The 25,054-nt window shown below is 37.0% G+C and overlaps 1 protein-coding gene across 1 annotated transcript in view; it reads right to left on the bottom strand.

Annotated features, from left to right (window-relative positions):
* Positions 1 to 21,034: 21,034 nt before the first annotated feature.
* The window catches only part of LOC104911128 (astacin-like metalloendopeptidase), a 47,766-nt gene continuing 43,746 nt past the window's right edge, over positions 21,035 to 25,054 (bottom strand). The window contains exons 3-6 of the mRNA XM_019616101.1: positions 24,714 to 24,841; positions 23,583 to 23,698; positions 22,931 to 23,156; positions 21,035 to 21,808 (exon numbers count right to left, since the gene is read on the bottom strand). Of these exons, the coding sequence (XP_019471646.1) occupies positions 21,774 to 21,808; positions 22,931 to 23,156; positions 23,583 to 23,698; positions 24,714 to 24,841 (505 nt within the window). The 3' untranslated portion in view covers positions 21,035 to 21,773. The remainder of the gene's footprint in view (positions 21,809 to 22,930; positions 23,157 to 23,582; positions 23,699 to 24,713; positions 24,842 to 25,054) is intronic.

Raw genomic sequence — 25,054 nt, 5'->3', positions numbered from 1 at the left:
GATGTACAAACACGTTCTGTTCTGCTAAGAGTAACATGCGACTTCAGAAAACTTAGATCAACTAAAATCATTGTGAAAAAGGTCCATTTCACCATCACTGAGTGCCAATAAAATATTGTGTAAAATCTTGCCAAGTTTTCAAGCCCATCAGCTGTCTGGTCAAGGTGCAACAGGACTTGTCCAATGCATAGTTTGAATGACAGTACATGCTTAATTGCTTCTTTAACTGCTTGTCACTATGTCTTAAGGCTGAAAGTACCCAACAACTTTAACATTAAATAAAAAAGAAAAAGATAAGGAAAAAATACATGTAACAGTAATTTACTAATCAGACCAGGTATTTATGCGCTGTAAAGAAACTTGTGTGGTGTGTGGGTCTACAAAGCATATGTGACAAAAGTCTGGAAATCAGCTGTGGGAGAATTCACAAATATTTATATCTCTGCAATAACATCAAATATTTAGGTTTAAAAGTGAATATATAATATTGTTTTTTTGTATTAATCAAAATGCTTTTCTTCAATTTTTTAACAAATTAGTTGTCTTTGTAACATGGTTCTGATTTTAAAATTACATTTTATATATCAGTCACTCTAATCTAATTTTACAAAAAAATGTTTGTTTTAACTTTATAGTGACCCTTCTCATTAGAATTATAACTATGATATTAATATAACCATAAGTTGGCATTTCACAATTTGTGAAGTAATTTTGAGTATCTGATATTTTGCTTTTCCATTTTTAATTACTTTTGTTGCCTTTACCTGTCTAATTTTTTCATTCTTCTTTGTTAAAAAATATTCTTCTACAGGCAGATTCTTGGTCATTCAATAATTCCTAACTCACTAGAAATGAAGTGAATGGTGGAAATTAACATTGACCATCAAGGTAATTCTACTGTATTTTTTTCCCCACTTAGAAAACAAAAGGCAAAGAGATAAGGAAGAAAAATATTCACAGGGTAAAGAAGATGAAGAAATTTGTTAGAATGAATAAAAATCATGAATAGAATTAATGGAAAAAAAATTAATAGTGAGGAATCTCAAAGTGTTTATTCCCTTTCTTTTTCTCTTGTCCTGTTCCTTTGCATTTTTTTCCCCCTTCTACAATCGTGCTCTCTTTTGCCTGTTTTTTTTACTGTTACTTTCCATCAGCTAACTGAGGAAAGAGTGCTGTAAAAATAAAATAAATCACGTCATACATTGTCTGTATTATGTAATGCATATGCACTGATAAATCAAATTTTCATATCCAACTTGAACTGTCATGTTTTCTAATATATGAGGACTTGACTTTGAAACTGTAAGGTTATTTTAAAATGACTTCTTAAAAATTAATGCTAAAGAGTCAGAAAGATAGATGTATTTTATATATATAAATGTATATGTATATATATGTAAATATATATGTAAACCACTCATCAAAATAAGTAACAAGAGATTCATAGTTTTTGGAGCCAATTTGCAGGTCCGGAAAGAGAACACTGTGCCACTCTGCAACATGTTTACACCCAAAACGTTACACTTCTGAAGACCAGGACTGAAAGCCTCCATTCCACTGAATACGCATTTGGAATCTGACTTGGGCTACTCAAATACATCAAGAGCAATATCCATCCTATGAGCCCTAGCATTTGATATTTCAATTCAGATCAGAAATTTTGGGAACAGACATCAATATTTAGATGGTGTCATTTTGATCTTAAAGTTTGAGAAACTGCTATATAAGCATTTAAAAACAATGAGGAAATTAATGTCTGTGCAAGTTCATAATACATTCCTCCTTTGATTGTTCTTAGCTCTTTAGGAAAATGCAACTGCCTACTAAGGAGCATTTCAGATTCTGTCTGCTCTACATAAACCCCTGCAATGGCAGAACAAGGAACTGGTGCTCTGGATTATTTCATTGCTAACGAAGGCACTTCAGGTTTCTCAGCCAACATTCTGAATGGTCACTCAGACACACAAAAGCTGTTGAAAGCCAGTTTGCTATCTAACAGTCAATAGCTGAAATAAGGTCACTGACTTAGAAATAAGACACTTATTACATCCAAGAAACAGAAGTACGCCTTCCTGATCAGTCTTTTATGCCTAGTCCATCATTTTCCTGCAATTTTTGTTACCTCTTTTGGAAGCAAAATACTGGAGAAGACAGTCTTAGATGTTAACATTGTTATGTTGCATGTAATTTTCTCCAGTGATACAGTCATAGCCCTGAATCCCTATACAATTTCATCACAAAAACTTTCTGGTAACACAGTGATGCCATGATAATCTTTACACTAAAACTTTTAGAGTCCATTATAATATTTCATGATTATCTCAGACCTGCCTCATTTGTGGTAGATCCCCAACTAGTGTGTTAGAAATAATATCTTTCAAATACTCTGTAAGAGAAAATCCAGCTCAAAAACATTTTACTTGGTAAAATAAACCAATTGAAAGTGTAATAAATCCATGAATTCATAGAAGATATCTGGAGTTTTAAATTATGTGAAACAGACTGCTAATTGCTCAAGTGAGAATTGTTGAAATAGTGTCACATTCTTTTTTAGATACTTGAGAGCATGGCAATCATTGTTCCAATGGCTGAAGTTGTACAAACCTACTGAGTATTAGTTTTTACAGATTCTGCTACCTGATACATTTCACACTCAGTGTACAACTCATATGGAAGGACTACTTATATCAGCAGAATAAGATATGAGATCAATGGTGTGAACAGCATCAATAGGAGCGTTTAAATCTTAACTTCTTCCCTAAAGCATAGCTAAAGGGGAATTAATGAATTTTAAAAAGGAGTTAATTTTTCCTAACTAATCTTTATTCTTTGGCATAACCCATTTAACACTACTACGGAGCAGCTACCTCCGAGAAAACTCATGTTCACACTGCTGCTCCAAAGAGTGAGCAAAGACAGTTTTGGCTAAGAGGTGCAGCAGATTCCACTGAGATTACAAACAAACACACAGCATGTATTAAGTGAGTTTTCAAAGAGCTGCAACATTTTAGCAAAGGAGAAGGTTTGGTTATTAAAACACTGTATTGTACAGTACTCTAAATTTCTTTTCCAACATTCAATTATCTTTGGATGACAAGTTAAGACTACATAGATAAGTTTGGTGGATTACCAAGTATCTCATCAGTAAATAGTTGCTGTACAGACAATGTTGTATATGCCCACACCCACTCTTCTTAGATTAAAGAGATAGCTTTTGAAAAATCAGGAGAACTTGGTGAAATTCAGGCAAATAGCAACCTGTCTCTCATTTCAAAACTGGAGTGCATGCTTCCAGCATTTCTGTGTTAGTCTCTTTTGTGATAGGATGTAACCAGGATTTGAGAGCTTTATGTGAAAACCACAGCCAGCAGTAGAATAAATGCTTAAATATTTTAATCCTTCAAATACTGCATTGATTTCTTGTCTGTGAATTTCAGTAGAGCAACAATATCCAACAGAATTTTTTTGATAGGAATATATCAAAAACAGTGAGCATACCCAAGATGCTGAAAATACATGAACCATGAGAGACTTCTATCTAATTGTTCTTTGATTATCTTGATTAGGAATTGAGCTAGAACATACTCCTTCAGGGCTTTTATGCCCAAATTCCTATCCACAGAAACCAGGATGCTGACAGAGTCCTGATTACACCAAAGATTCTGATTGTCTTCACCAACCTCATCTGAGGCTTCTGTTCATGCAAACTCTGCCATTGGCCTGGGAGCTGCATTTAAGCTCTGGAGTTAGTCTTGGCCCCTTCCTAAGCAGCTTTGCAGGTGTGCTGTACCTTGTGGTTTAGATTTCTGCCTTGACACTACAGACTTGAGATCAGTGGGCTATTAGCTGACCACATATACCATACTCTTCTTGATTGTGCATGGAGCCTGTGCTCTGCCTTCCTTATAGTCACTGGGAGTTCCTGGCTTGCTTTTCCTTCTGGAGCAGATTGTTCTTACTGCTCTCTGGCAAACTGAATCTCACACCAAAACAGACTTGGGCTGTACCTTTGATAGGAAGAAACTTCATTCTTCCCCCCTTCGGTGCTTGGTCTCTTTGCTGCAATAAGGTCAATTTCATGCTAATAGCCAACTGTAAACTGATGAATTTAACACTGAACACTGCAACAACCTCAGCTGTAAACAGATCTTATGGCTCCTGCCTTTTCTCACTGCAGCTAAGTTTTTTTCAATTTATTCTGCTGGTTTAGATTTGGTCTTATTATTTATATGGACAACTTTATTCCATTATGCCAGGTCAGACCAGGTAGCACAAAATATAAAGGCATCATAAGATACAGAGCTGGTGCAAGCACCCTTGTGTTCTCTAGCCAAACCAAGATCAAATTTATGTTGCTAGATAGCTTGGCAGTCTCATACAGACCAAGCATTAACAAACAACTTCAGATTTTATGCTGCCACAAAAATGTTATATTTCCACCCTTTGTAATTCAATTGCAAAAGATGATGCAGCCACACCTCGTGTCAAAGTGATGTGTCAACATGAAGACTACCTGTAGTTAAATCCATTCTTTATCAAGTAGGAATATCTCTTCCTCAACTGTGAGGTATTCAAACTTCACATTTACAATTTCTATAGAACTAGTTGTATTGATGATTGAAAATTTTGCAGCACAATTTAAATACAAGAATTGTTCACAAGATGCATTTATCATCCATATAAATATGAAGTATACTTGTTAATCAAATTCTTTATTTGATTATGGAAATCTGTCCTTAAATTTAGTTGACTTGTGTCCAGAAACATGTGAATGTATATAAATGAACTCTGCAGTTATTGAGTCTTCTGTTCTAAAATTTGTACCTGATATTTTTCAGTATTGAAATAAAAATATTAGCAGGAAAAACGAGATCTTACAGGAATACCTTCAACCTTTAAATTATGAGAATGGAATATTACCCTCAAAAAAAAAAAACAGGAATTTTTTAAATTAAAATGGACAGTGAACAAGAAAAACAGTGGAAATGTAGGATGCTTCAATTAAGGAAGAAATGGTTCATTAGCTAAGTCTCACTTTTCCCTGGTTTCTATGATAAAGTTTGTACATCATAGTGAACAAGTTCTGGAGACAGAATATCTTCATAAATAACCATTGGAGGCCATCCCCCAGAAACTGGAGACACTGCATTCTCTTTTGGAGTTTATAGTTTTGTCTTTGTTCTTCTGACTATCCTTGTATCTTCAGTGATTCCTCTCAGCAAGGTTTCCTACTGTACAGAATAGCCTTAAAGCAGGTTATTCTGTGACTTCTTTGAATGTTGAGTAGGGAAGACCAATACCTTTCTCCAGCTTGTTCTTTTCTTTTCACAGTCTGTTCTCTCTTTCTCCTGCTCTCAGCGTTCAGATTTTGAGATCTGAAACATCTTTGTAACAGGACCACAAGTGTTTCACCAAAACATACTGAACTACCTGCTGAGCCAAGAATAACATAGCTGACTTTTTCTTATGTTTCACTAAAAACTGTTACTAAAGCCCACCATGTACCATAGGAAAGCCAGTAGAAACATGACAAAAACTATAATAATAACAGAATCCTTTTAAGAAGATAGCTAAACAAAAAATGTCACAGAAAACCTGCATGAGGCTAAATTACTTCCAATCACAAGCCGTTCCTATGAAATCACATTTCTAACTCCTGGGCAATATGCTGGACATTTTTATGTAGGTCACTTCAAATGTGACACCACCTATTTAATTCCACAGAAATAACAAAGAACACAAAAAATGCTATTTGATGGAACAAATTCACAGCTACAATTCCTATTTTTCAACACAATCCCCACCACTAGCTGTGCATTTTCACTGCTGATGAAAATTTTTCTGCATGTACAGTTCCATGCTTCTCTTCATACGGTCTTTCATGTCAGACACCATTTTGTCAGACTGCCCCCTGCTGCCATTTGTCATACAGCACCGAAATGTAACAGCACTGTTGAGAAGGTTTAACCCCTACTCCCGTATCACGAACATCTGCCTCTGACATTGTAAGCCAACATCGTAAAATAGAGGGCACTACTTTCAAAGCAGCCCTCATAAATGGTAGAATATTCAGTCAAGTTGCCAAATAAATGTCCTTCAATGAGCAAGAAGTACAAAACAGCTGTATAAGAATAATCAACAATGATTGTAATGTTTTCAAGAATAACCTTGGCACCATTAAAGAACAACAAAGTCAATAAATATAATTCTTTAAAGAGACTTAAAAACAAATCCTTCCTTTGTACTCCCACCTTCCGTCTATCCCCTTTCAGAACTTGCTGACCAGTTCAGTAGCAGAAGTTCCTCCTCTTGTTCCTATTCCATTAGGACAAATTTATTTTAATCAAACTGTTCAAAGTCTACCTGGAATTGTGATGTTTTGAAATTAAAGACCAAAAAGTAATCCCGATACAACACAGGTCAGGTAGGACAATGGAAGTTCAGATCTCAGGGGTTAGCTAAGAAATATTTATTTGGAAGAGTTTTGGGAATACTAGAAGCTGACAGACAGTGAAAACAAACTGATGCTATTCAAGATTTTAAGATTGAAAAGGTTGTGCGGAATCTTTTTCCCCCCATTTGAAGATGTGAGCAGTGCAGAAATGGGTAACAGAACAATTGAGAAGAATGTATCTTCTAGACATAAAGCCTCCTCATGAACCAGAGGTGTTGTTGAAAGAGTTGATTATTCTGTTTATGCTTGTTTCCATCTTATCTACAAACACTTTTTCATGCTTCTGAACCTCTGCTGTTTTCTTACGAGGCCAGTAAAGATTATTTTCCACAGAACCACAGAAAAATTGGGGTTGGAAGAGAACTATGGAGATTGTTTAGTCCAATCCTCCTGCACGAGAGAAGTCAGCTGAACCAGACTGTCCAAGACTGTATCTAGTTGAGTTCTGAACATCTCCAAAGATGGAGATGCTACAAAAATTTCAATGTCCAATGCCTTTCAGTTTATGGTCATTGACTCGTTGTCTGGGCACCACTAAGAATCTATCTTCATCCTTTTTATACCCTCCCATCAGGAGCTTATACAAGCTGATAGGATGCTCATTAAGCATTCTCTTTTCCAGCCTGAATAATACCAGAGCAATTTAATATTTAAGTACCTAGGTTGCTGACAGGGGAGGGATAGCAGTATGAACTTGGACAGTAACTCCTCAGTCTGTTTGTTGGAAAGATTTAATGGACCAACAGACAAGAATTATTGTACGAAAAGAAAAAAATAGGAAAATAGCATGAAGGGTTTACCTAGTGTATCTGGACAATGGAAAGTCTCAAAAGTCTCTGCCATCTGGCAAGGAGGAGGACACCAAGGAACTGTGTTAAATGTGAGCAGCTTCGTTTTCATCAAGTTACATGGTCAAACAAGTAGATACAAATATAAAAAAACGCAAAACTTTGAGGCCAGAAACAGGGATATTTAAGCATGGTTAAAAGAAAAAGAAGGATTTACCACTGTAAGGCTAAAGAACTCAGAATTAAAGGAAAATAATGGTAAAAGTAGGGAGGAAACAAAACTGGAATTTCTGAGCATTTTTCATGGTTCATTTATTTTGAAAGGTTAGTTTTGTTGTGTGCATGTAATTTTGATGGGGGAAAAAAAGAGCAGCTATTGTAATTCAAAATATATTTTGAGAGCAGTACAACTCACCTTAGGCCTGGACCTCTGAAAGCATTTGTGCATTCCACATGAGGAAAAATGTCATCTTTTCTGTGCCAATTTGTTTCTAATACAATTAGTCTTTTATCCCCACATCTGAAATGAACTATAGGTTTTTACATTTTCATATTTTGCTTTGGCAGCATTTACATTTTGTTAGGTATGATTGAGGAAGCAGAAATGGATAGAAATCTTTCCAGATAAGCACATTTAAAAATGATATAAATAAGGTAGGGCAAATCCAGACAATTGATTAGAAAAAATATCTACAGCAGCTGCATGAAACTGTATTGGGTGCTAGTCTGAAGGGACCATATCACACTCTTGAGTAAGATTAATTACTATTGTTCAGTATGAAGATAATACTACATCTTTAGAATCTATCCATACTGAAATATTTCTTAAACTGTTTATGATTTTGAACATTCTGTCCAGACTTATATCACATACATTGCAAAATCAAGAATTCTTCACAATCCTGACTACTGTAATTGCACTAAAATATTATTTAACAAACAAAAAAGAAATGTGCATGTTCCTCCTTGAAAATTAGATTTATTAGAGAGGGATGGAAGTATATAATTAGCTGGCTAAATGTAACAGAGGAGCCAAAGACAGCTCCCACTTAGTAGCAGCGACTACACCACCAGCACGTCCTTGCCTTTAACTAAAAGGCAGCAACACCATGATTTCTCACTGGAACTTTTTTTTAATAATGGAAATGATTAATCAAGTTGCTTTATTTTAAGCAAATTCTGTGAGAACTCAGTGGTGAAAATGCTGGATAATCTCTCCGTGGATGGCATCTGCCCAGTGTGCCACACCCTGAGCAAAGGCTGGCTCAGTGCTGTGCAACTCAAGAGTTTCCAGCATCTGAAGCTATGTAAAGTTATCTATACTTTGTTCTCATTCCTTATAGCATTAACATGAATAAATGGCATTTTAAGAGATGCTTTACAGAGTAGGAATGCCTTTCTTACTGGAGTCATTGAAAACCCAGCACCCCCTAAAGCAAAACTGTAAAAATGTATCAGTCAGATCAATGGAAGGAAACAGACAAGTCTTTCTCCGAGGTTCAACCCAGTAGCTTTTATAATGCAATTACATTGAAAACAAAAACATTACCTGCTTTCAAAATAGTCAAACCCTCGTCAGATACGCGACAAGAGACAAGCAACTCTAGGTTGCACATCCATGTTCTCAGCAAGCCTAATTCTCAAGCCTTGTTCTTGGGAAGAAAAATTTTATGTGAACCTCTTCACTAAAGTCTCATTCAGTAAACAATCCACATTAGCTACACTGAGAAAGATATAATATTTATATATACACACATACACAGAGAGAAAAAGTCTCTAGAAGCGTGGATCTAGAGCTACAATTGTCTTGTTCTCCTGCTTTGGTTTCTTTTGAACATTCAGTGGAGATGGAAAGGGGGAGAACTAACCTGCGTCTCTGCAGACTTGAATGATCAGGCAAAGACCAAGGTGCGTAGATGACTAAAAAGTAATGCCTCCTATTGATTTTCATGAAAACTATAGCAGATACAAAGACACTATTTGGTAGAGCAAATTCTCAGCTACAAATCCTTATCTTTCAACATAGTCACCACTGTTAGCTATGCATTTTCACCAGCAACAAACTGGAACATTCATGCCAAGTTCGTAAAAATCTACACCAGTGGTGGTGGCCCACTGCTGCTGTCACTCCCTGCTGGAATGCACCCCCTCACTGTTCACATCAACTATTTGGTCTCCAGAAATGTTCAGCAAGCATTGATGAATGTTAATGAGTGTTTTCCTCAGAGGAATTAAATTCACAACTTTGCCTCATACGCACTTCCATTTCAGACTGCCCCCCATTGTCATTTGTCACATGGCAACTACACATAGCAGATTATTGTCTGGGAAGTTCAACCTCTACTGCCATACCACCAACACCCACCCCAACATTGTGGGTCAGTATAAAACAGAAGGAGATACTTTAGGATCAGTCCTTGTACTATACTTAGCTGGGGACTGTGTTTTAGCAGCCAGCTGTAAAATCCTCTTAAGAGGTCAAATATGGCTCCTTGCTTCCTACCATTTTATTTTCCTTTTGTGCTCCTCAGCATCCTAGAAGGAAATCAAAGTGGCAATCTGGACTATCACACAACTTGAGACTATGACATATACTTCACAGCTTAACATGCCGTATATTTTGATCGTCATCCAAAGCAGATGCTTGGATGGCTAATATCCATTTACTAATCAGTTTAGTTACACAGTCAGATTTCTTTCAGTAGTTCCTCCTTTCCCCTGTCCTCTTATACTGTACATGCAGTAAATAAAGGAAGTAGGCATGCCCAAGATTTTTTCTAGCTTAATAAAACTGAACATTAACAACATAAATATTCTGTGCTAGTCCAAGTCAGCCAGCTCAAATTCCTGCTGCAAGCTTGAAGGATGCAAAATGTTTTGGGGAAAAAAAAAAAAAAAAGAGCCACACACAACACACCCTTCACACCTACAATATAAGAAACAGAGGGGTAGGAGATTTCTTCTTTGGGGACTAAGATGTATTCCACATCTTAGCACAAAAACATCCTTTTAATAATTGACAAGTATTATAGATTTCCTGTTTAATCTTAAAAAAGAAAACGACCAACTCGATAGCACCCTGACTAAAAATAAAACATGCTGACTGTACTCTTCTTAGAGAAATCAGTCCCTTCGGTATGATATTCTGGCTCAAACTACACCAAGTACTATGCTGTGGTGTCAAACTATAGAGCACTACTGCCATCTGCAGGGGTTTATCCTAGACATACTTTTGAACTGGGTAAAGTTTGCAGAAAATATTCTCTGGAAACTTCTCCATCCAGCATCACAGTGGGGCTGGTATGCTGCATGTCATCACAATTGCTCTTTCATTTGCACCACCCTCACTTGGGCCAAAAAAGGCTAAATAAGGTGAAACAAACTATTCAAAAGTAAACTGTGTCTAGATATGGCAATTTCACAACTGCCCTTCTTGTTAGCTTATTTCTAGGACTACAAAATTGACTATTAGCCTACTATAAAATTTTAAAAACCTGATAAAATATATTTTAACTTCTGTTCCACAGAGTTCTGATTGTCTTTTAATCAAGAACAGTCCTGCTGCCAGTTTGATACTAGTTTTATACTTGTAGAAAACAAGTCTATGAGAACAAATATTATCAAATGTGCCTTCTTTAAAATAAGTAGTAATTCTTATCTAGAATCTGGGTTGTAGAAGAGAAAAAGTCCCAGAAAGATGGTTTAGTATTTAGTGCAGATAGAGGTTAAGTGATCCAAGCTCTGCCAGTGATGGAACATGGATTTATATGCACCAAAACAAACAAGATATGTTGGCTGAAAAAGTTAAGAATGTGATCACGTGAAGGCAGAAGGAAAGAAAAGAAATGGATAAAACTAGAATGACAGACAGGCTGAGCAACAGGGGAGTAAATGAGGTTATTTAGTGCTAATGGTACATGTAAAAATTTTGTGTTATATGTAAATCCTTAGGATACTGCAGGACAAAGACTTGTTCTACCATCAAACACACAGGTCATTAGGACTAATCAGTTAATAAAAAGAACTCAGGAATATAAATGTAGCTCTGGGAGCTCGATACACTAGATCAAGTGTCATGATTCTTCAGACCTTGTGATTGCCTGGATCTGTATGCTCTGTTGTCAGAGATACTCCAAGGATCTCTTACTTAAAAATATTGAGTTCAAATATGATGAGTACATATTTCTGATGTCATTCCTCTACATTTTAAAATTACGAAGAAAGTAAAATAGCTAGGGCAAGCACACTCCTTTCTTGCCTTTCTTTCATTTAGAAGTCCTTGTTGCTGAAGTCCTGCTTCTCCTAGCCAGAACAATAGCACTGGAGATGCAGATGAATGACTGAAATTCAGAGTTTTGACTTTTCTTTTGTATCTAACAGGTTGTTTTTCTCTTAGATAATTCAGCTTCAGGTTGATTTTTCTTTAAGAACAGGTTCTTACTGTACCCTACATTCAGCATGAGATCACTTTAACAAAAAAAGTATATGATTGCCTATTTAGGGCAGGCATAACGTCTCTCTGCATGAACTGAAAGTTAGAAAGCCATTATCACCTTCCAATTTCATTTATTTGATAATTGCTTCTCAATTTGGTAATTTGCTTCTCAAAAAGTCTAAAAGCCTAATTTCATAAACAGCATTAACAGCAGTTGATGGTTGACAAACCTTTGTAGCTTTAAAGTATATTACCAAAAGCATACCAAAAGCTTTGTTTCCCTGAATGTAACCGTAAGGAACAGCAGCAAATCCAAGCAAGCTTCAGCAACAATATAGTTTTGCAAAATTTTCATCACCTGCTGAGCTGACCATGGCCATTCCACAGCTATGTTTGCACCATAACACATCTAAGCTAGCAAATTCCAAAGCCTACGCAGGCTCCTCAAGGATGCTGCAGTGGTGTCTCTGAATCAAAGGCATAGCTAATCTGCAACTCACTGTACATAATTAATAACTGCACTGCTAGTCCAAGGATGCTCAGATTGTTCCTATACCCATGTTCCTTCTCCCATAACCCTGATTTTTTCTACGTTTTCTTTTCTGCATTCCATGCTGCTCTTTGCCCGATTCTATACATTCAGTGCTTTCCAAGAAGTTTGAGAGATGCTACAAGGCATCTCACTTCTACTCTATAGAATTTGCTTAAGGCTTTCATTATATTCTTTAAGAATTGTAAAGCAATTAAAGCATCATCCATTTTCCAAGCCAGCAGTCTAGAAAACCAAAATGTTAAGTGGTTTGTTTGGATAAAAACACTTGTTCTCTTTGGCAGTAATTCTTAATAAAAGAATCAATAGAAGAACAGTGCAAGTCAGGTCAGAGAATCCAAACATCTGGAGAATCTGAGCTCTGCATTTTAAGATCTCAGATTACTTACTAATCATTTTCTTCAGTAAAAACATGGTTGGCTTTTCATATGTGTATATATGCTTTTGATATAGATATATAGATACAAATTCTGGTAACGTACCTGATACAACTTGCACTTTTCCTGCAGAATTCAAGTTAATTCCATCAGCCATATTCATAGCAAAAACCAAATAAACATATGAACAGCTCTTTATTAACCGAGACACTACTACCCAAGTTTTCCAACAGAATGAGCTTCCACTCATGACCCCACTCTACTCCAACATAACTGAACTTGCCATATATGTAGGACAGCATTTTTTTTCTCTGCATGCCACTGTTATAACATACAAACTGCAGCAAGTTATTAATATGGAAATTCATTCTGTATTACTTTTTTTGTGTTGCAATCATGGTATCTTAGCAACTGCTGTGCCTGCTATTCTCTCTGCAGAAGATTTGCTGACTCATCTAGTCCCCAGTACAGCAGCTTTACTTGGTTGATTAGCATTACTGTATCTGTGCTGCATCTGTGCATGTCTGATGTCACACCTATATATATAGCTTTTACTTCTCCTTCCATGCAGCACTGAACTCCATAATGTGGGCCAGTTCCAGAGGATGAGACAAAGATGGTTTTGCCTTTGCAGTATATAGGATCCAATGGGCCCAGGGAATAGAATTAAGATGTTAAGATGTTAGTGTGTTAATGAATTGCTGTAATCTGTAAAGATAACCCATAAGAAACTTTTTTGCTTCTATTTCAGTGCCAGCAGTTGGTGATTTATTTTATTCTGTACATGTTCATGGAACAATTCCTATGAATCCTATACAAATCATAGCAAGCATCAGTAACTGTACAAACCATCATCTAAGAAAGAATAACTAGCAGTAAAACATAGTAAGATAACCTATGTGTATTTCGGTTAAAATGAAGGAGTTTAAACTACAGAGAAATATCTTGATCTGTAAGACACTGATTATCTGAGGTCTGTTTTTTTTTCTTTGTTTTAATATTGCATCAGTCAGTAAAAGACAAGATGCAACTCTGCCAGATTGATTGTTCTATACACAAAAGCACAAGAAAAGTTATATAATATAAATGAGAAGAGGAAAGTAGCACCTGTACCTTGTTACAGCCACTTTTATTTTAGGTTCCTCCCTGCACCTTTCATTGTTTGCCTTGCTTCTGCTACTTGAATCTCTGCATTGTATATGCTGAGCTCAGCAGTTCCTTCAGTATGCCATACTCTGGCAGAGAAGAAAATAACTGAGGTGTGCCTACGTGAATGATAAGGATTACTGCTCTTCAGAGTTGTGGAGTGAAATAATCTCAGAGCCTGGGTTTTTGGATCAAGACAGAAGGAAAATATGATTATTTTGGATAACATCACCTCAAGTTTTGCCCAAGTTAAGTTTGAGAAAGTTGATATATTACAACACGCTTTCAGTATGAATAATTCCATCCTTGAAAAAGAAAGAAAGCTATCATATTCCCTAACATACAGGAGAAGAATATATATCTCCTGTACATACAGAATACATTACAGAGAGAAACCACTCCTGCAATCGTGAAAGAGTAAGCCAATTCAAAGCGCAACTGTGCATTTGTGTGGAGAAAATATGTCCTGCTGTCTTGTAGATATGTGAGATCTGCAAATGGTTCTTTCATCAAAATGGCATAAGCCTCTCAAATAATAGTACTACTGAACATGTCTATTGAGAATACCAGAGAAGTGGTTTTGATCAGCGATGAGAAAAAAAGCATTTAACTATTCTAATACAGTGCTGATAATACTCTGATGCTTTGTCTGACAAAGTTTCAGATAAGTAGTAATCAATAATTGCAGACCATATAGACAGACAGAAACCTCAGTTTCAGTTCCAGAACACTGCTTTATATCTAGAGATACATTAGGCCTTTTCTCAACTCCCCAACTCCATTCTCTCCCAGTTACATTTAACAATAACCTTCCGTTTAAAGTACGGCCAACAGATTCTTTCTATAGTTTGCCATATTGTTCCTACCCCTACACCCACAGAATCAGAATAGTTGACTCAGAAGGTAACCCTGAAGGTCGTAACAGTCCAATCTCCTGCTCAAGCAGGATCACCTACAACCTATCACCCAGAACTCTACCTAGACAGTTTCTGAACACCTCCAAAGGAGATTCCATAACCTCTTAGAGACCTAATACCAGTGCTCTGCCATCTTCGCAGTAATCGAGTTAGGATTACAAGTCCTTGATAACACCTCATTCCCACACTAAAGACTGAGGTTTCTTCATTGCCCAGAGACAGATTAAACTAGCAATGCTAACCAACAATAAAGAACTCAATTACTCAGGAAGCACACTTTCCCCTCCTGTATGGCAAAAGAAGGTGATGAGAGTGCCTTCAAATGGGATACAGACACCATTGAAAAAAGCAGATGATAAAGAAAAAAAAAATGACTCACCCCCTCTGACAAACAGTGATAGCTTCAGAGAAGTGCAGTCTTGACTCAGAGAAACACTACTCCCTCAACTGCTAACCCTTAAATGAAGGTGAGGGGTGGATCCAGGCTCCACCCCTTCCAGTCATTTGGGAACATTGCTTACACCTGAACTCCCTGGGCTAGCCATGCCTGCTCACCTGGTGCTCAACCATTGGTTCAGGCTATGACCTGGCAATTCCACTTCACTGACATTATCCATTGGTCTGCCATAACTTCAGTGAAAAACCTTCTGTGATATTCTATGCCCCAACTATAACCACCAGGAACGTATGTATTTTCAGACATTAGCAATCTGCAAATTTAACTGAAGCTTATCAAAAAGCTGTGAAAATGTATTGTTTTGTGTAATACAGCTTCTAGCCATTTCTACAGAATTTGCTTTGCACTCCTAGTAGTGAAGGATATCCAGAAATTACAATTAGGGAACAAAAAGGCCCTAGTCACACTGTCTAAATATCACAATTTGATTTTTCACTTATTTTATTAAGCTCATAGTATATATGCATTTGTAACTGACTTTCACTGACACAGGTGATCTCTAGCTTTGAAAAATAATTTATATTCAAACAAACATATACAAATGCATAATTTTAAGCAATATATTTTATACTTAAGAGACATGAATTTTCTATTGTTTAGTAAGAATTTGGAAAAAAAAAATCTTGCAACTTGAGATACCTTTCATCAAAGAATCCTCCCAAAAGGCTTACTCCATGAACAAAATTCTCTGCAGTGTACTGTGACAAACACTTCTCAGCATGCAGGAACTCTTCAAAAATAGCCTAGAAGATGAAGGAAAAGACTTCTTTACTCAGTCAAAACTGAAGGGAAAACAGAGCACAATTATCAGAGCTGAGTAAGCAATGAAAAAATGTCTGCTAATATTCATTAGAATTATTAAAAAAAAGTAGAAAATAAAAAAGTAAAAAAAAAGCAAACAAGCTTTACATTAGCTTGCAGAAATAAATTTAGATGTGAAAGCTTAAATAGCCTCAAAATATATGGTTGAATGTGATTATTCACACTTCAAATGGAAAATGTGTGGGAGCTACATGAGTCAGTCAATTACGGTGCAGAAACTGTACCATTTAGGCACATAACCAACACTGAATTCATGCTAAAATGTGAATAATGAATAAACACAATAAATGTTCATAAAATATTCATGCAGAGACAGTATTCACAAACTCAGGCATTATATTTGGAAGATTTCTGATCACTCTGTGAACAGAGGAAAGGAAGAATGGGCTGAATACATTATCCACCAGAAGAAGCCCCCCCCCCCCTCATTTTGTGATTACTGACTAAATTACCAAGAGCAACAAGAAGTTTAACGGGGCTGAGTAGAACTGATCTGAGGAGAAGCAGGAGTGGGACAACTCCTGCAGGACATGAGGAGCGTGATTGCTATACTGCTGTAACCAGCATTTTTCAGCTAGGATTTCCAAAGCGGCTTAAAAAGTTCACGCTGGAATAATAAATGAACGTTTAAAATAATAATTAAAACAATGACGTTTTACTTGGAAGCTTTGGCTGGCTCCCCTCGCCTGCGAGAGCCGCGCTCCGTCCTGCCCCCACACGGCGCTGTGAGGGGAGACAATGTAACGGTCGGCGCGTGCCGGCAGGGCATCCTCGGAGCGTCATTAAAGGCGCGGGAGGACGCGCAGTGCGCCGCCTTTATTCCCTGTCCAGGTGGGACGACGGCAGCTAAAACCTGCTTTGATTTGCAGGATGTGGTTTTGTTTCCCGCCCCGTTTCGACCTTGCTGATGGACAGCTGTGGGAAGGAGGGCTGATGTGAAGTTTACAGTGATGCAAAGAGAGCAGAGCATGGAACAGAATGGAAGATTTGGCTTACGGTTGGAAGAATTTGATATAGGATTGATGAGGGAATAGTGGTGTAAAGGTGGTGTGTGAGGGTTCAGCAACACAGAATCAGAGTCAGGAGAGACCTGAGAAACTGTGCTATTCACTGAGAAAAAGATTGACACCTGTCTGAAAGTCATCAGTCAGTATGTTCAGATTAGACTGTGTTCCACAGGACTCACTTAGATCCAGCAATAAGCTTGATCACCACATAGTTTATGTTGTACAAAGTGTGAATTAGAAACTCTGGTCAGAAGTGAAAGAAGTGTTGCTCTGAAGCTGGATGTTACCTTGTAACCACAGTGTGAGAGGGAAAGTGGAGCCCTCAACTGCCTCCAAGCAGAGCTGCAGTTGGAAAAAGTAGTTGGCTACAAAGGAGAACATCATTTCTATGGAGCAGACACCTGCGGGGCAAGCATCGTCCAGTATAGCATCAGTCTGGTGTGATGGGAACAAGAGGATGATGACTATATTTAGGTCTATCCTAAAACACAGCTGGATGGATCCTGTTTTTACTTCAGTTACGTGCAAAAATGGTCATCAGAGTGGATGCCTCATTTGAGTATTGATTTGAATGCCTGTAGCTGGTTAATTTTCATTTGCATCTTTTTCGGAAAATAGATATTTATCTATATATAGTGTTACTCTATATAAATAGCACTTCATACAGTTTTACTGTTCAAAACAACATCTTCAATATGCGCATTACTCCATATTCCCTTTTATTGTCATCTGCATACCCTCCAAAAAGGACAGAAAAAGGATTTAAAATTGTTTCCATTGTTCTGGTAATAGCCAGAAACCAAGTTTTCAATTTATTAAAAAAGAAATAATGTTCTCCAAAACAATCTTTTCTGTGCAGAATGGTCATTTTATGCTTACAGGAGAGGGATACTCATCATTTTTTATTTCACTGAGATTGGCTGCTTTTTGAAAATTGAGCTGTGGTTCAGTCAAGATAATGTAAAATTGCAGTATGTTGATTAAATAACAAATTTAATATGTACTAAAATACAATAATAGTTAATATAGGGCAGCACATCATTTTTCTCATGCTTGCTCCAGGCAGTTATATATAAATAAGAAATTTATCCTGATACAACACTTTTCAGCTGTAGATTGTTGTGGTTGGAGCCCTTCTTGGTCAAACAGTGTTAGCTGTCATTGTTTCTAGATGCTGAATTTACCAAGTTCCTTACTTCAGAGACAACAGTCAGTGAAAAAATACGACTAAAATGAAATGTGCAATATATTACATTAAATGAAATGGATTTAATTTATCAAAGATTAAAAGATATAGAAATAAAAAGAAGAAAATCTATGGGGTTATCTATGTAAAAGCAAAGAGAACATGATAATTAACAAGACAGGAAAGAAAGAATAAAGGGGTATTATTTCTGATACTAGTTTTACAGCTTTCAAGAAAGAGGGATAAAACATACAGATACAGGTAACATATCTTTTCCCTCTCTGTTTCTCCCCATTCTAGGAATGACTGTGAGATAAGTGGGAGGGGGATGAGGATATGCAAAGGGATAGGGAAAGAACTCCAGGACAGAAAGAAGTAGAGGATGCAGGTGAAGGAGCCAACACGCTGCATCATCCCTGCCAGCATGGGTGTTGTGACATATTGCTGCATGGCCCAGGCAGCCTGACGAGCCCCAGGACTGTGCACTAAGACCCCAGTATGGAGGTCCTGATCTTCAAGGTGAGAGTACAGTTGTCTCATGTCTGCATAGTGCCTAGTGGAGAAGAGTTCAGACCACTGAAATTAACACAGGAATTACAGACATATACCTCCCTACAGAAGACTCAGTACTGTCCAAATAATGTTGTTTATAACTGCTGGAAGGATTTGCCTTTTTTCCTGCTGGGGTAACAGGAAAAAGAATTCTACATTTAGTAGCTGCAAGTCTGCTGGCATAAGGGTGTGGGATGTTTCTCTGGCAAGTCTGTGCTGTCGTCTGAGGATAGGCCCTGTGGTGATGCCAGAAACAATGCATTCCTCCATGATCCTCCTGGGTGCAATGTCATGGGAATAGCGTCATGGGAATGGTGTCCCTTGTTATCAATACAGGCTGTTCTTGTAACCCTTGTTCTGCTGCTTCTTTCAGGCTTTCTCACACGTGCACATTTCCATCCCCACAGCATTCCTACCAATCTTCGTTTTTCTGTTAAGAATCTCTACGCAAAGACTGGCCTGGCTGGATTGCTATGGATGCAGTTTGGGAGAACTCGTGTCCTAAAAGAGATATTCTCCACCCCTGGTGGATATTGTGTATGTGGAGGCTTCTATATGCCCAAATTAGCTTTGATCAGTGGCTAGAACTGGAATAACAATCAACTTCTTCCTCTGAATCAGCACCCTGAAACTAGAAATCAAGAGAGTCATGCAGTACCTCCAGTGGTATGCAGTAATTGATGGAGTTATCCTTCTGAACAACATGGTTTCTAGCTGCGAATTAGGGTTAGGTATGAGACAAATATTCTGAATCTCTTCCAGCAGTCTACAAGTTGCAAAAAGTTTTAATTCCTCAAATAAATGAGGGGCTCTGGGAAGTATATTTTTGCATCCATAAACCTTAGGAACACACCTTTGCTTCCTTATGGTGAATACCTCCACAAACAAGCCAGACCACTTTGAAAGCCTTTGAAATTCCACCACCATTAAATCTGGAGGGGTAAATAGCACAGCACAAGTTATAAATGTCCATGCTCAGTGAAGGCGGAGGTCACTCCTGACAGGAGAAAGAGATTTTGCTCCATGAAGCTTGCATAAAAGCTGATAAACCAGTAAGTGGGTACTTTTACTTGGAAGCTCTCCAAACTCCTTCATGTACTAGGATTTCTTTAAGCAGATGTTCTCTTTTCTGGCATTCTGTTCTCAGAAGTTTGTTGCCGGATCCTATTCAAGCCACGAAAAAAATTCTATAAAGCTATATATAAATACGTCACTGTAAAAAAAATAAATAAATAAAAACACAACAACAACATCAACAAAAAAACCATTATAGAGGCTCATACAGAAAAATCAGAATAAATATATTGTATATATAAAATATATTGATATAAATATACAAATATTTTGATAGAGACTTCTAGTTTTAGAAGACTACACTTCCATACATAACAACTTAATATCTTAGAAGATTCAAACAGATAGCCCTCATTATCTACATAAAAATTAATACCATTTGTCCTCACTCACTCAGTTGTAGGTTTTGCAGCGTTTCCTCCATTTTGTTTCACAGGGATTCAGAATCATCACTGTTAAATATTTTTCTCTACCAAATTTTTTACAATATTTCACAAGAACTACTCTTTATTTGATGTGTTGATAGCAACACTTGAATGCTAATAACTAGAACAACTAGAAGCTGAACGGGTGTTACAATCTCTGCAAAACTGAAGAAGCACCTGCTCTAAAGCAAACTCAAAATTACTGTCTTCGAAGCCTTTTACACAGCCGTTTGTTGCTGTGGATGAGGAAGCAATGTTCAATGCAATGAGTGTTTCTCTGGTTTTAAAGAAGTGATTGATTACTCATCAAATATTATACTGACCAAGCTTTGAGCAAACTCTTGCAAATTCGGGCTTTTTGGTGCCTCCTATAACAAAATTAAAAAAAAAAGTCAGTAATTTGCAGTATAAGCTTTAATCTGTGGTTCAAATTGATTTCCCACTGCTCTCTTCTAGAAATGTATTTCTGCAGAAAAAAATTCCAAGATTCCCAATGTGACAAAGGAAGAACAGGGAAAAGAAAAGTAATTCTTTTTCTTTCCCCCTCCCCTTTTTTTTTTTGTCAGACTTAAACTTACAAGTATTAAATAAGGTTGGCCATATTTTAAGTCTGTCTATCATACAAAAATGAAATATTCGTATATTTTGCTCTCAGATCTGCTAGGAAAAGACAGGCATTTCTCAGTAAAGTGAATGCCATTTTGAAAGTGTGATTACAAGCAAATTCTAAGAAATGAGCTTTCCAGGAGCTCAGCCAATCTTACAGTTCTCTGTCTTCCTTGAATAATCAGAAAAGGGAAGTTTAGTTTCTTGCCTCACAAATTTATTTGCTGAAGAACTGATGTTGTGCATGAACTCTGGCAGCACTGTCTTGTCTACCTCTCGTCCTGTGAGCTTAAATGTGTCTGTGGACTAAAAACTGGGTTATGAATAAAAAGCTCCCTTTAGCTGGCCCCTGCCTAGCAGAACTGTACAAGAGGATGTACCAGTCCTTTATGGCAACAACTTTGTCATGTCCATGTTTCTTGCAATTTAAGGATATAACAGGATCATTTAAGAGAGGTGTCATTTTTGGAAGCTTGAATATCAGGCTGGGAAAAAAAGGCAGTAACTAAAACCTTTAATGCTGAAGATTGTGGAGAACAGAATGTGTGTTTGTAAAGTTGGAAATGTTCTCTCCAGCCAAATGCCTAAACTCATGATGAAGTCAGTGATGCATTTAAAAGTGTGCAACAGTGTGGCTGAATGAAGGTGTCTGATAAATAAGATAACATTGATATTGTGCACAGTTTGAGGGACAATCAGAAAATAGAAATGGAAACAGCTTTTTTTTTTTTAAATGAAGCTTTTAATTAAATTGTTAAATAGAAAGAGGTAATAAATTAATTGTGCAGACAAAAGGGATAATACACTAGGATGTATAGAATTCATACATTTATATGTCTTGGGGAAAAAACTTTCCCAAGAAGATGAAGAATTTGATTCTTAATAGAATTAAATTGCATACTGATCCAAGCCAAGATAGGAGCAGAATTGGAAATCCATAATTTCAATATTCACAGAATAGATTCTTCTCCATTAAATCAGTTGCGGATGTTAAATCTTCTTTGGATCCTCGCTGTAAGTGAAATGAAAGAATATTTAGCTTTCAGAGCACTCTGAACAAACAATAGAACCTCTGAATTATGTAAAAGTTAAATCACATTTTATCCAAAAACAGATCATTTTGTAGCTGATGGTACCTGCACACAGCAGGGGGGTTGAAACTAGATCATCATTATGGTCCTTTTCAACCCAGGCCGTTCTATGATTCTATTGTACTCTGTGATACATAAAAGTGGTGTGAAGATTTTTCTTGTTTTTCTTTCCTTCTATATCTACAATTGACAGAAATAGATAATACACAGGCAATATTGCTGTTCAGGTTTGGATATACACCTAAATTACTGCATTTTTCTGTATGGATGTTCTTAGCCCACAACAAATGCAAGGTCATGAGCTTGCTGAGCTTTCCTTCAACTAATGAAGCCAAGCTGCATTACTGAACATATAGTTTGCTGTTGGCTATAGAAATGCACAGTGACATTTCTTTATTCCAGCTGACACATACTAATGTGACAGCCTGTGGCAACTGAATTGTATAGCTGTGACTCTAGTTATTAATTAGACGGGACTGAAAAGAATGTATTTCAGGTGGATAAATTCCATGGATCCTGGTTGTGGAAATACTTCTCTTCTTGCTTCAGGGCTGAGTGACTTGGTTCACCATGAATCTTTCCTGCTCTTAGAACTGTTTGATTAAAAACTCCATCTTTTTCAAAAGAGCAATGTAATTAAATTCTACGTTATGATTTATTCTCATTCTACTGTGCTAGTAACCCTATAAGTAATTTTAAAGTGATCATATCCTTAATGTTGCATACTTTGTAATAGTGTGTATCTGAAAGACAAGGCAAACTGTGAAATCTGGAAATCACCTGGCTGACAATTTGCTCTAAGCATGGCCCTATCTTCCTGAATGAATAAATGGTATCGGTGTAGTACTGATCCATAAGGTCAAAAGCAAGGCAGGAAATAATGGTTTCTGTAGACATCATTTCCTCACTGTTTTCCCAAAAGACAAGCAAAGAGGAAGATAGATAGAACCCCTATTGACTTGACAGTGATTTTTTTGTTTGTTTGCTTTTTTGTCTTGGTTTTTTTTTTTTTCCTCTGTGATTTTCCATGTTCTCAGACCTACCAGAAGTAAAGGTGGCTTGGAAACCAGAAGCTGTATCAGCACTATCTGTGACAAACTCTATGAGCATAAGATTGCCAGAAGAAACTATGTCAGTGGGTATCCGTGATCCACAGGTTTTGTCCATTAAGACTGCAGAATACTTGCTGGATCCATCATAAACTTTAACATAATCACCCTGACAGCCTCTGGTTGTCCTCAGCTGAAAGGCACGAAAGTGCAGAGAAATCTGGAAGGCAATAAAAAACAAGCCTTTCAAACAAAGAAGTCACCTATGTGTGTATGAATGTCCTCTAAATGAGACAGAATCCAAACTGCGTCCAAAACCAAACTGAAACTGATTGCCCCTACTTGCCTCTCATCCCCTGAAGATGCAGGATTCAGATCTAATGAGCCTGTGACTGAATGCTCCCATGCTCAGACTGCTTTGTCTTGATTTTGCAAACCTGAAGCCCAATGCATGGAGGTTTTCCAAAATCACAACTCTGCAGTTGTTTTTCCCATACCTGGCTTAAGGATATGAAAAGTAGAGACTAGTTTGAAATCTCTCTTATGAAAAAAAATGTTATATGGCAACTGGCATGCAGAAAAAAAGCCTTACAAAGAAAGATGTAAGTTCAGCCATATACCAAGACCGTTACTAACTTATGATTACCTTTCTGGATCGGGTTCGGATAAGCCAGACACAGTTGATGTTATCTGAATAGTTTCTTGGGTAGTTGGCAGATTTCAGTGACCCAAACGCTGCATCAATAATAGTGCTGCAGCGACCTGGGGGAGAAGCATTTATCTCAGTACCACACTTGCAGAAACTTCCACCCATTTAAAAATCACAGTATCTTTAAAATGTAAAGGTCATGATTTTCCAATATGGCAGCATTCATTTCAAGGTATCAGTACAACTTGATTAAAATGAAAAATCATGTCCTAATTTTCGTATAATACATAAGCATCTCTATCAAAACGAGAAGTGAAGTCATATGCAGGAAAAAAAAATATTTTTTATTGATGAACATAGTGTAGCAAGGGATCTCAGGATGAAGTATCTCTTCTGCACCTCTTTAAAGAATGTCAGAGGCTTCATTTTGCTATCTCTGCTCATGTGGTCTTCCACTGGAATGAGGAAGTAATGTGGTGTAAGAAGAATCAAGAAAACTTTGGTGCCTCCACAATACTTGAGTTCTAAGCTTAGGAGGACTTGTGCTTTCCTCTGTGCAAGGAATAATATTCATTCATTGTGTTCACATTTCTCTGATTGTATAGGAGAATTTCTTCAAGCAGAAGTTAAAATTAAGGAGTGGAAAATACATAGATGTCTAGAATGACAGCTTAAATATTTGAAAACTATTAGGCTAAAAGCTGCACAAGATATGAAACTGTTTCAGTTCAGAGGACCTACGGCTCTTTAATTTTGACTCAGGTCTTAAATACAAACTGCAATAAAGGAAAGTGATGTCTGACTTTTTGTGAAGCTGTCCCCTGAGCCCTAACAAACCCAACCATTCATGAAGCTTACAGCGTTATATGCAGTTAAGTCATTGCTGCAGCATTGCAACAGTGAATGTGTTTGATTTATTTTTGAGATAGAAAAATAGTATCTCACTAATCACAGTATTTCTCCAGCTTGATCTTTGCATTCTCTCGCATAATGATCATATGGGTACCATGAATTTAGAGAGTAATCTCATAGTATTTGATGATAAACTGCTGCCACTGCATATTGCTCATACACCTCCACCAAGGAACTGAGTAACCTCAGGTGAAAGGACAGCTTTGAGGAACTTACTGCAATTATAAAGCCTGTTGATTTTGGCCACATCCAAGTTGCTCAGCCCCAGCCTCTGTCCAATATGTACTGATTCATCAGGAACCGGTACAATTGTTGCTTTTCCAGTGGTATTAGTGAATGTGTGGCTGGAAAAATAAATAAATAAACAGATAAATAAATAAATAAATAAATCTTCTTCAAGTAAAACAGCATTTAATAGCACTATCTATATCCTTTAGAGAGAAAATAGCAGTTGTATGAATAAGAGGAAAAAGACAGTTCCTTACACACCTATCTGTGACTGATGGCTAACAGGCAGTCTTCTTAGCTATCTAACCCTTTTCTTTTTTCTTTTTCTA

This window comes from Meleagris gallopavo, chromosome 5 (genome assembly GCF_000146605.3).
Source record: "Meleagris gallopavo isolate NT-WF06-2002-E0010 breed Aviagen turkey brand Nicholas breeding stock chromosome 5, Turkey_5.1, whole genome shotgun sequence".
Lineage (NCBI taxonomy): Eukaryota > Metazoa > Chordata > Aves > Galliformes > Phasianidae > Meleagris > Meleagris gallopavo.
The sequence above is the reverse complement of the archived record's forward strand: the minus strand, read 5'-3'. Positions and strand labels throughout refer to the sequence as shown.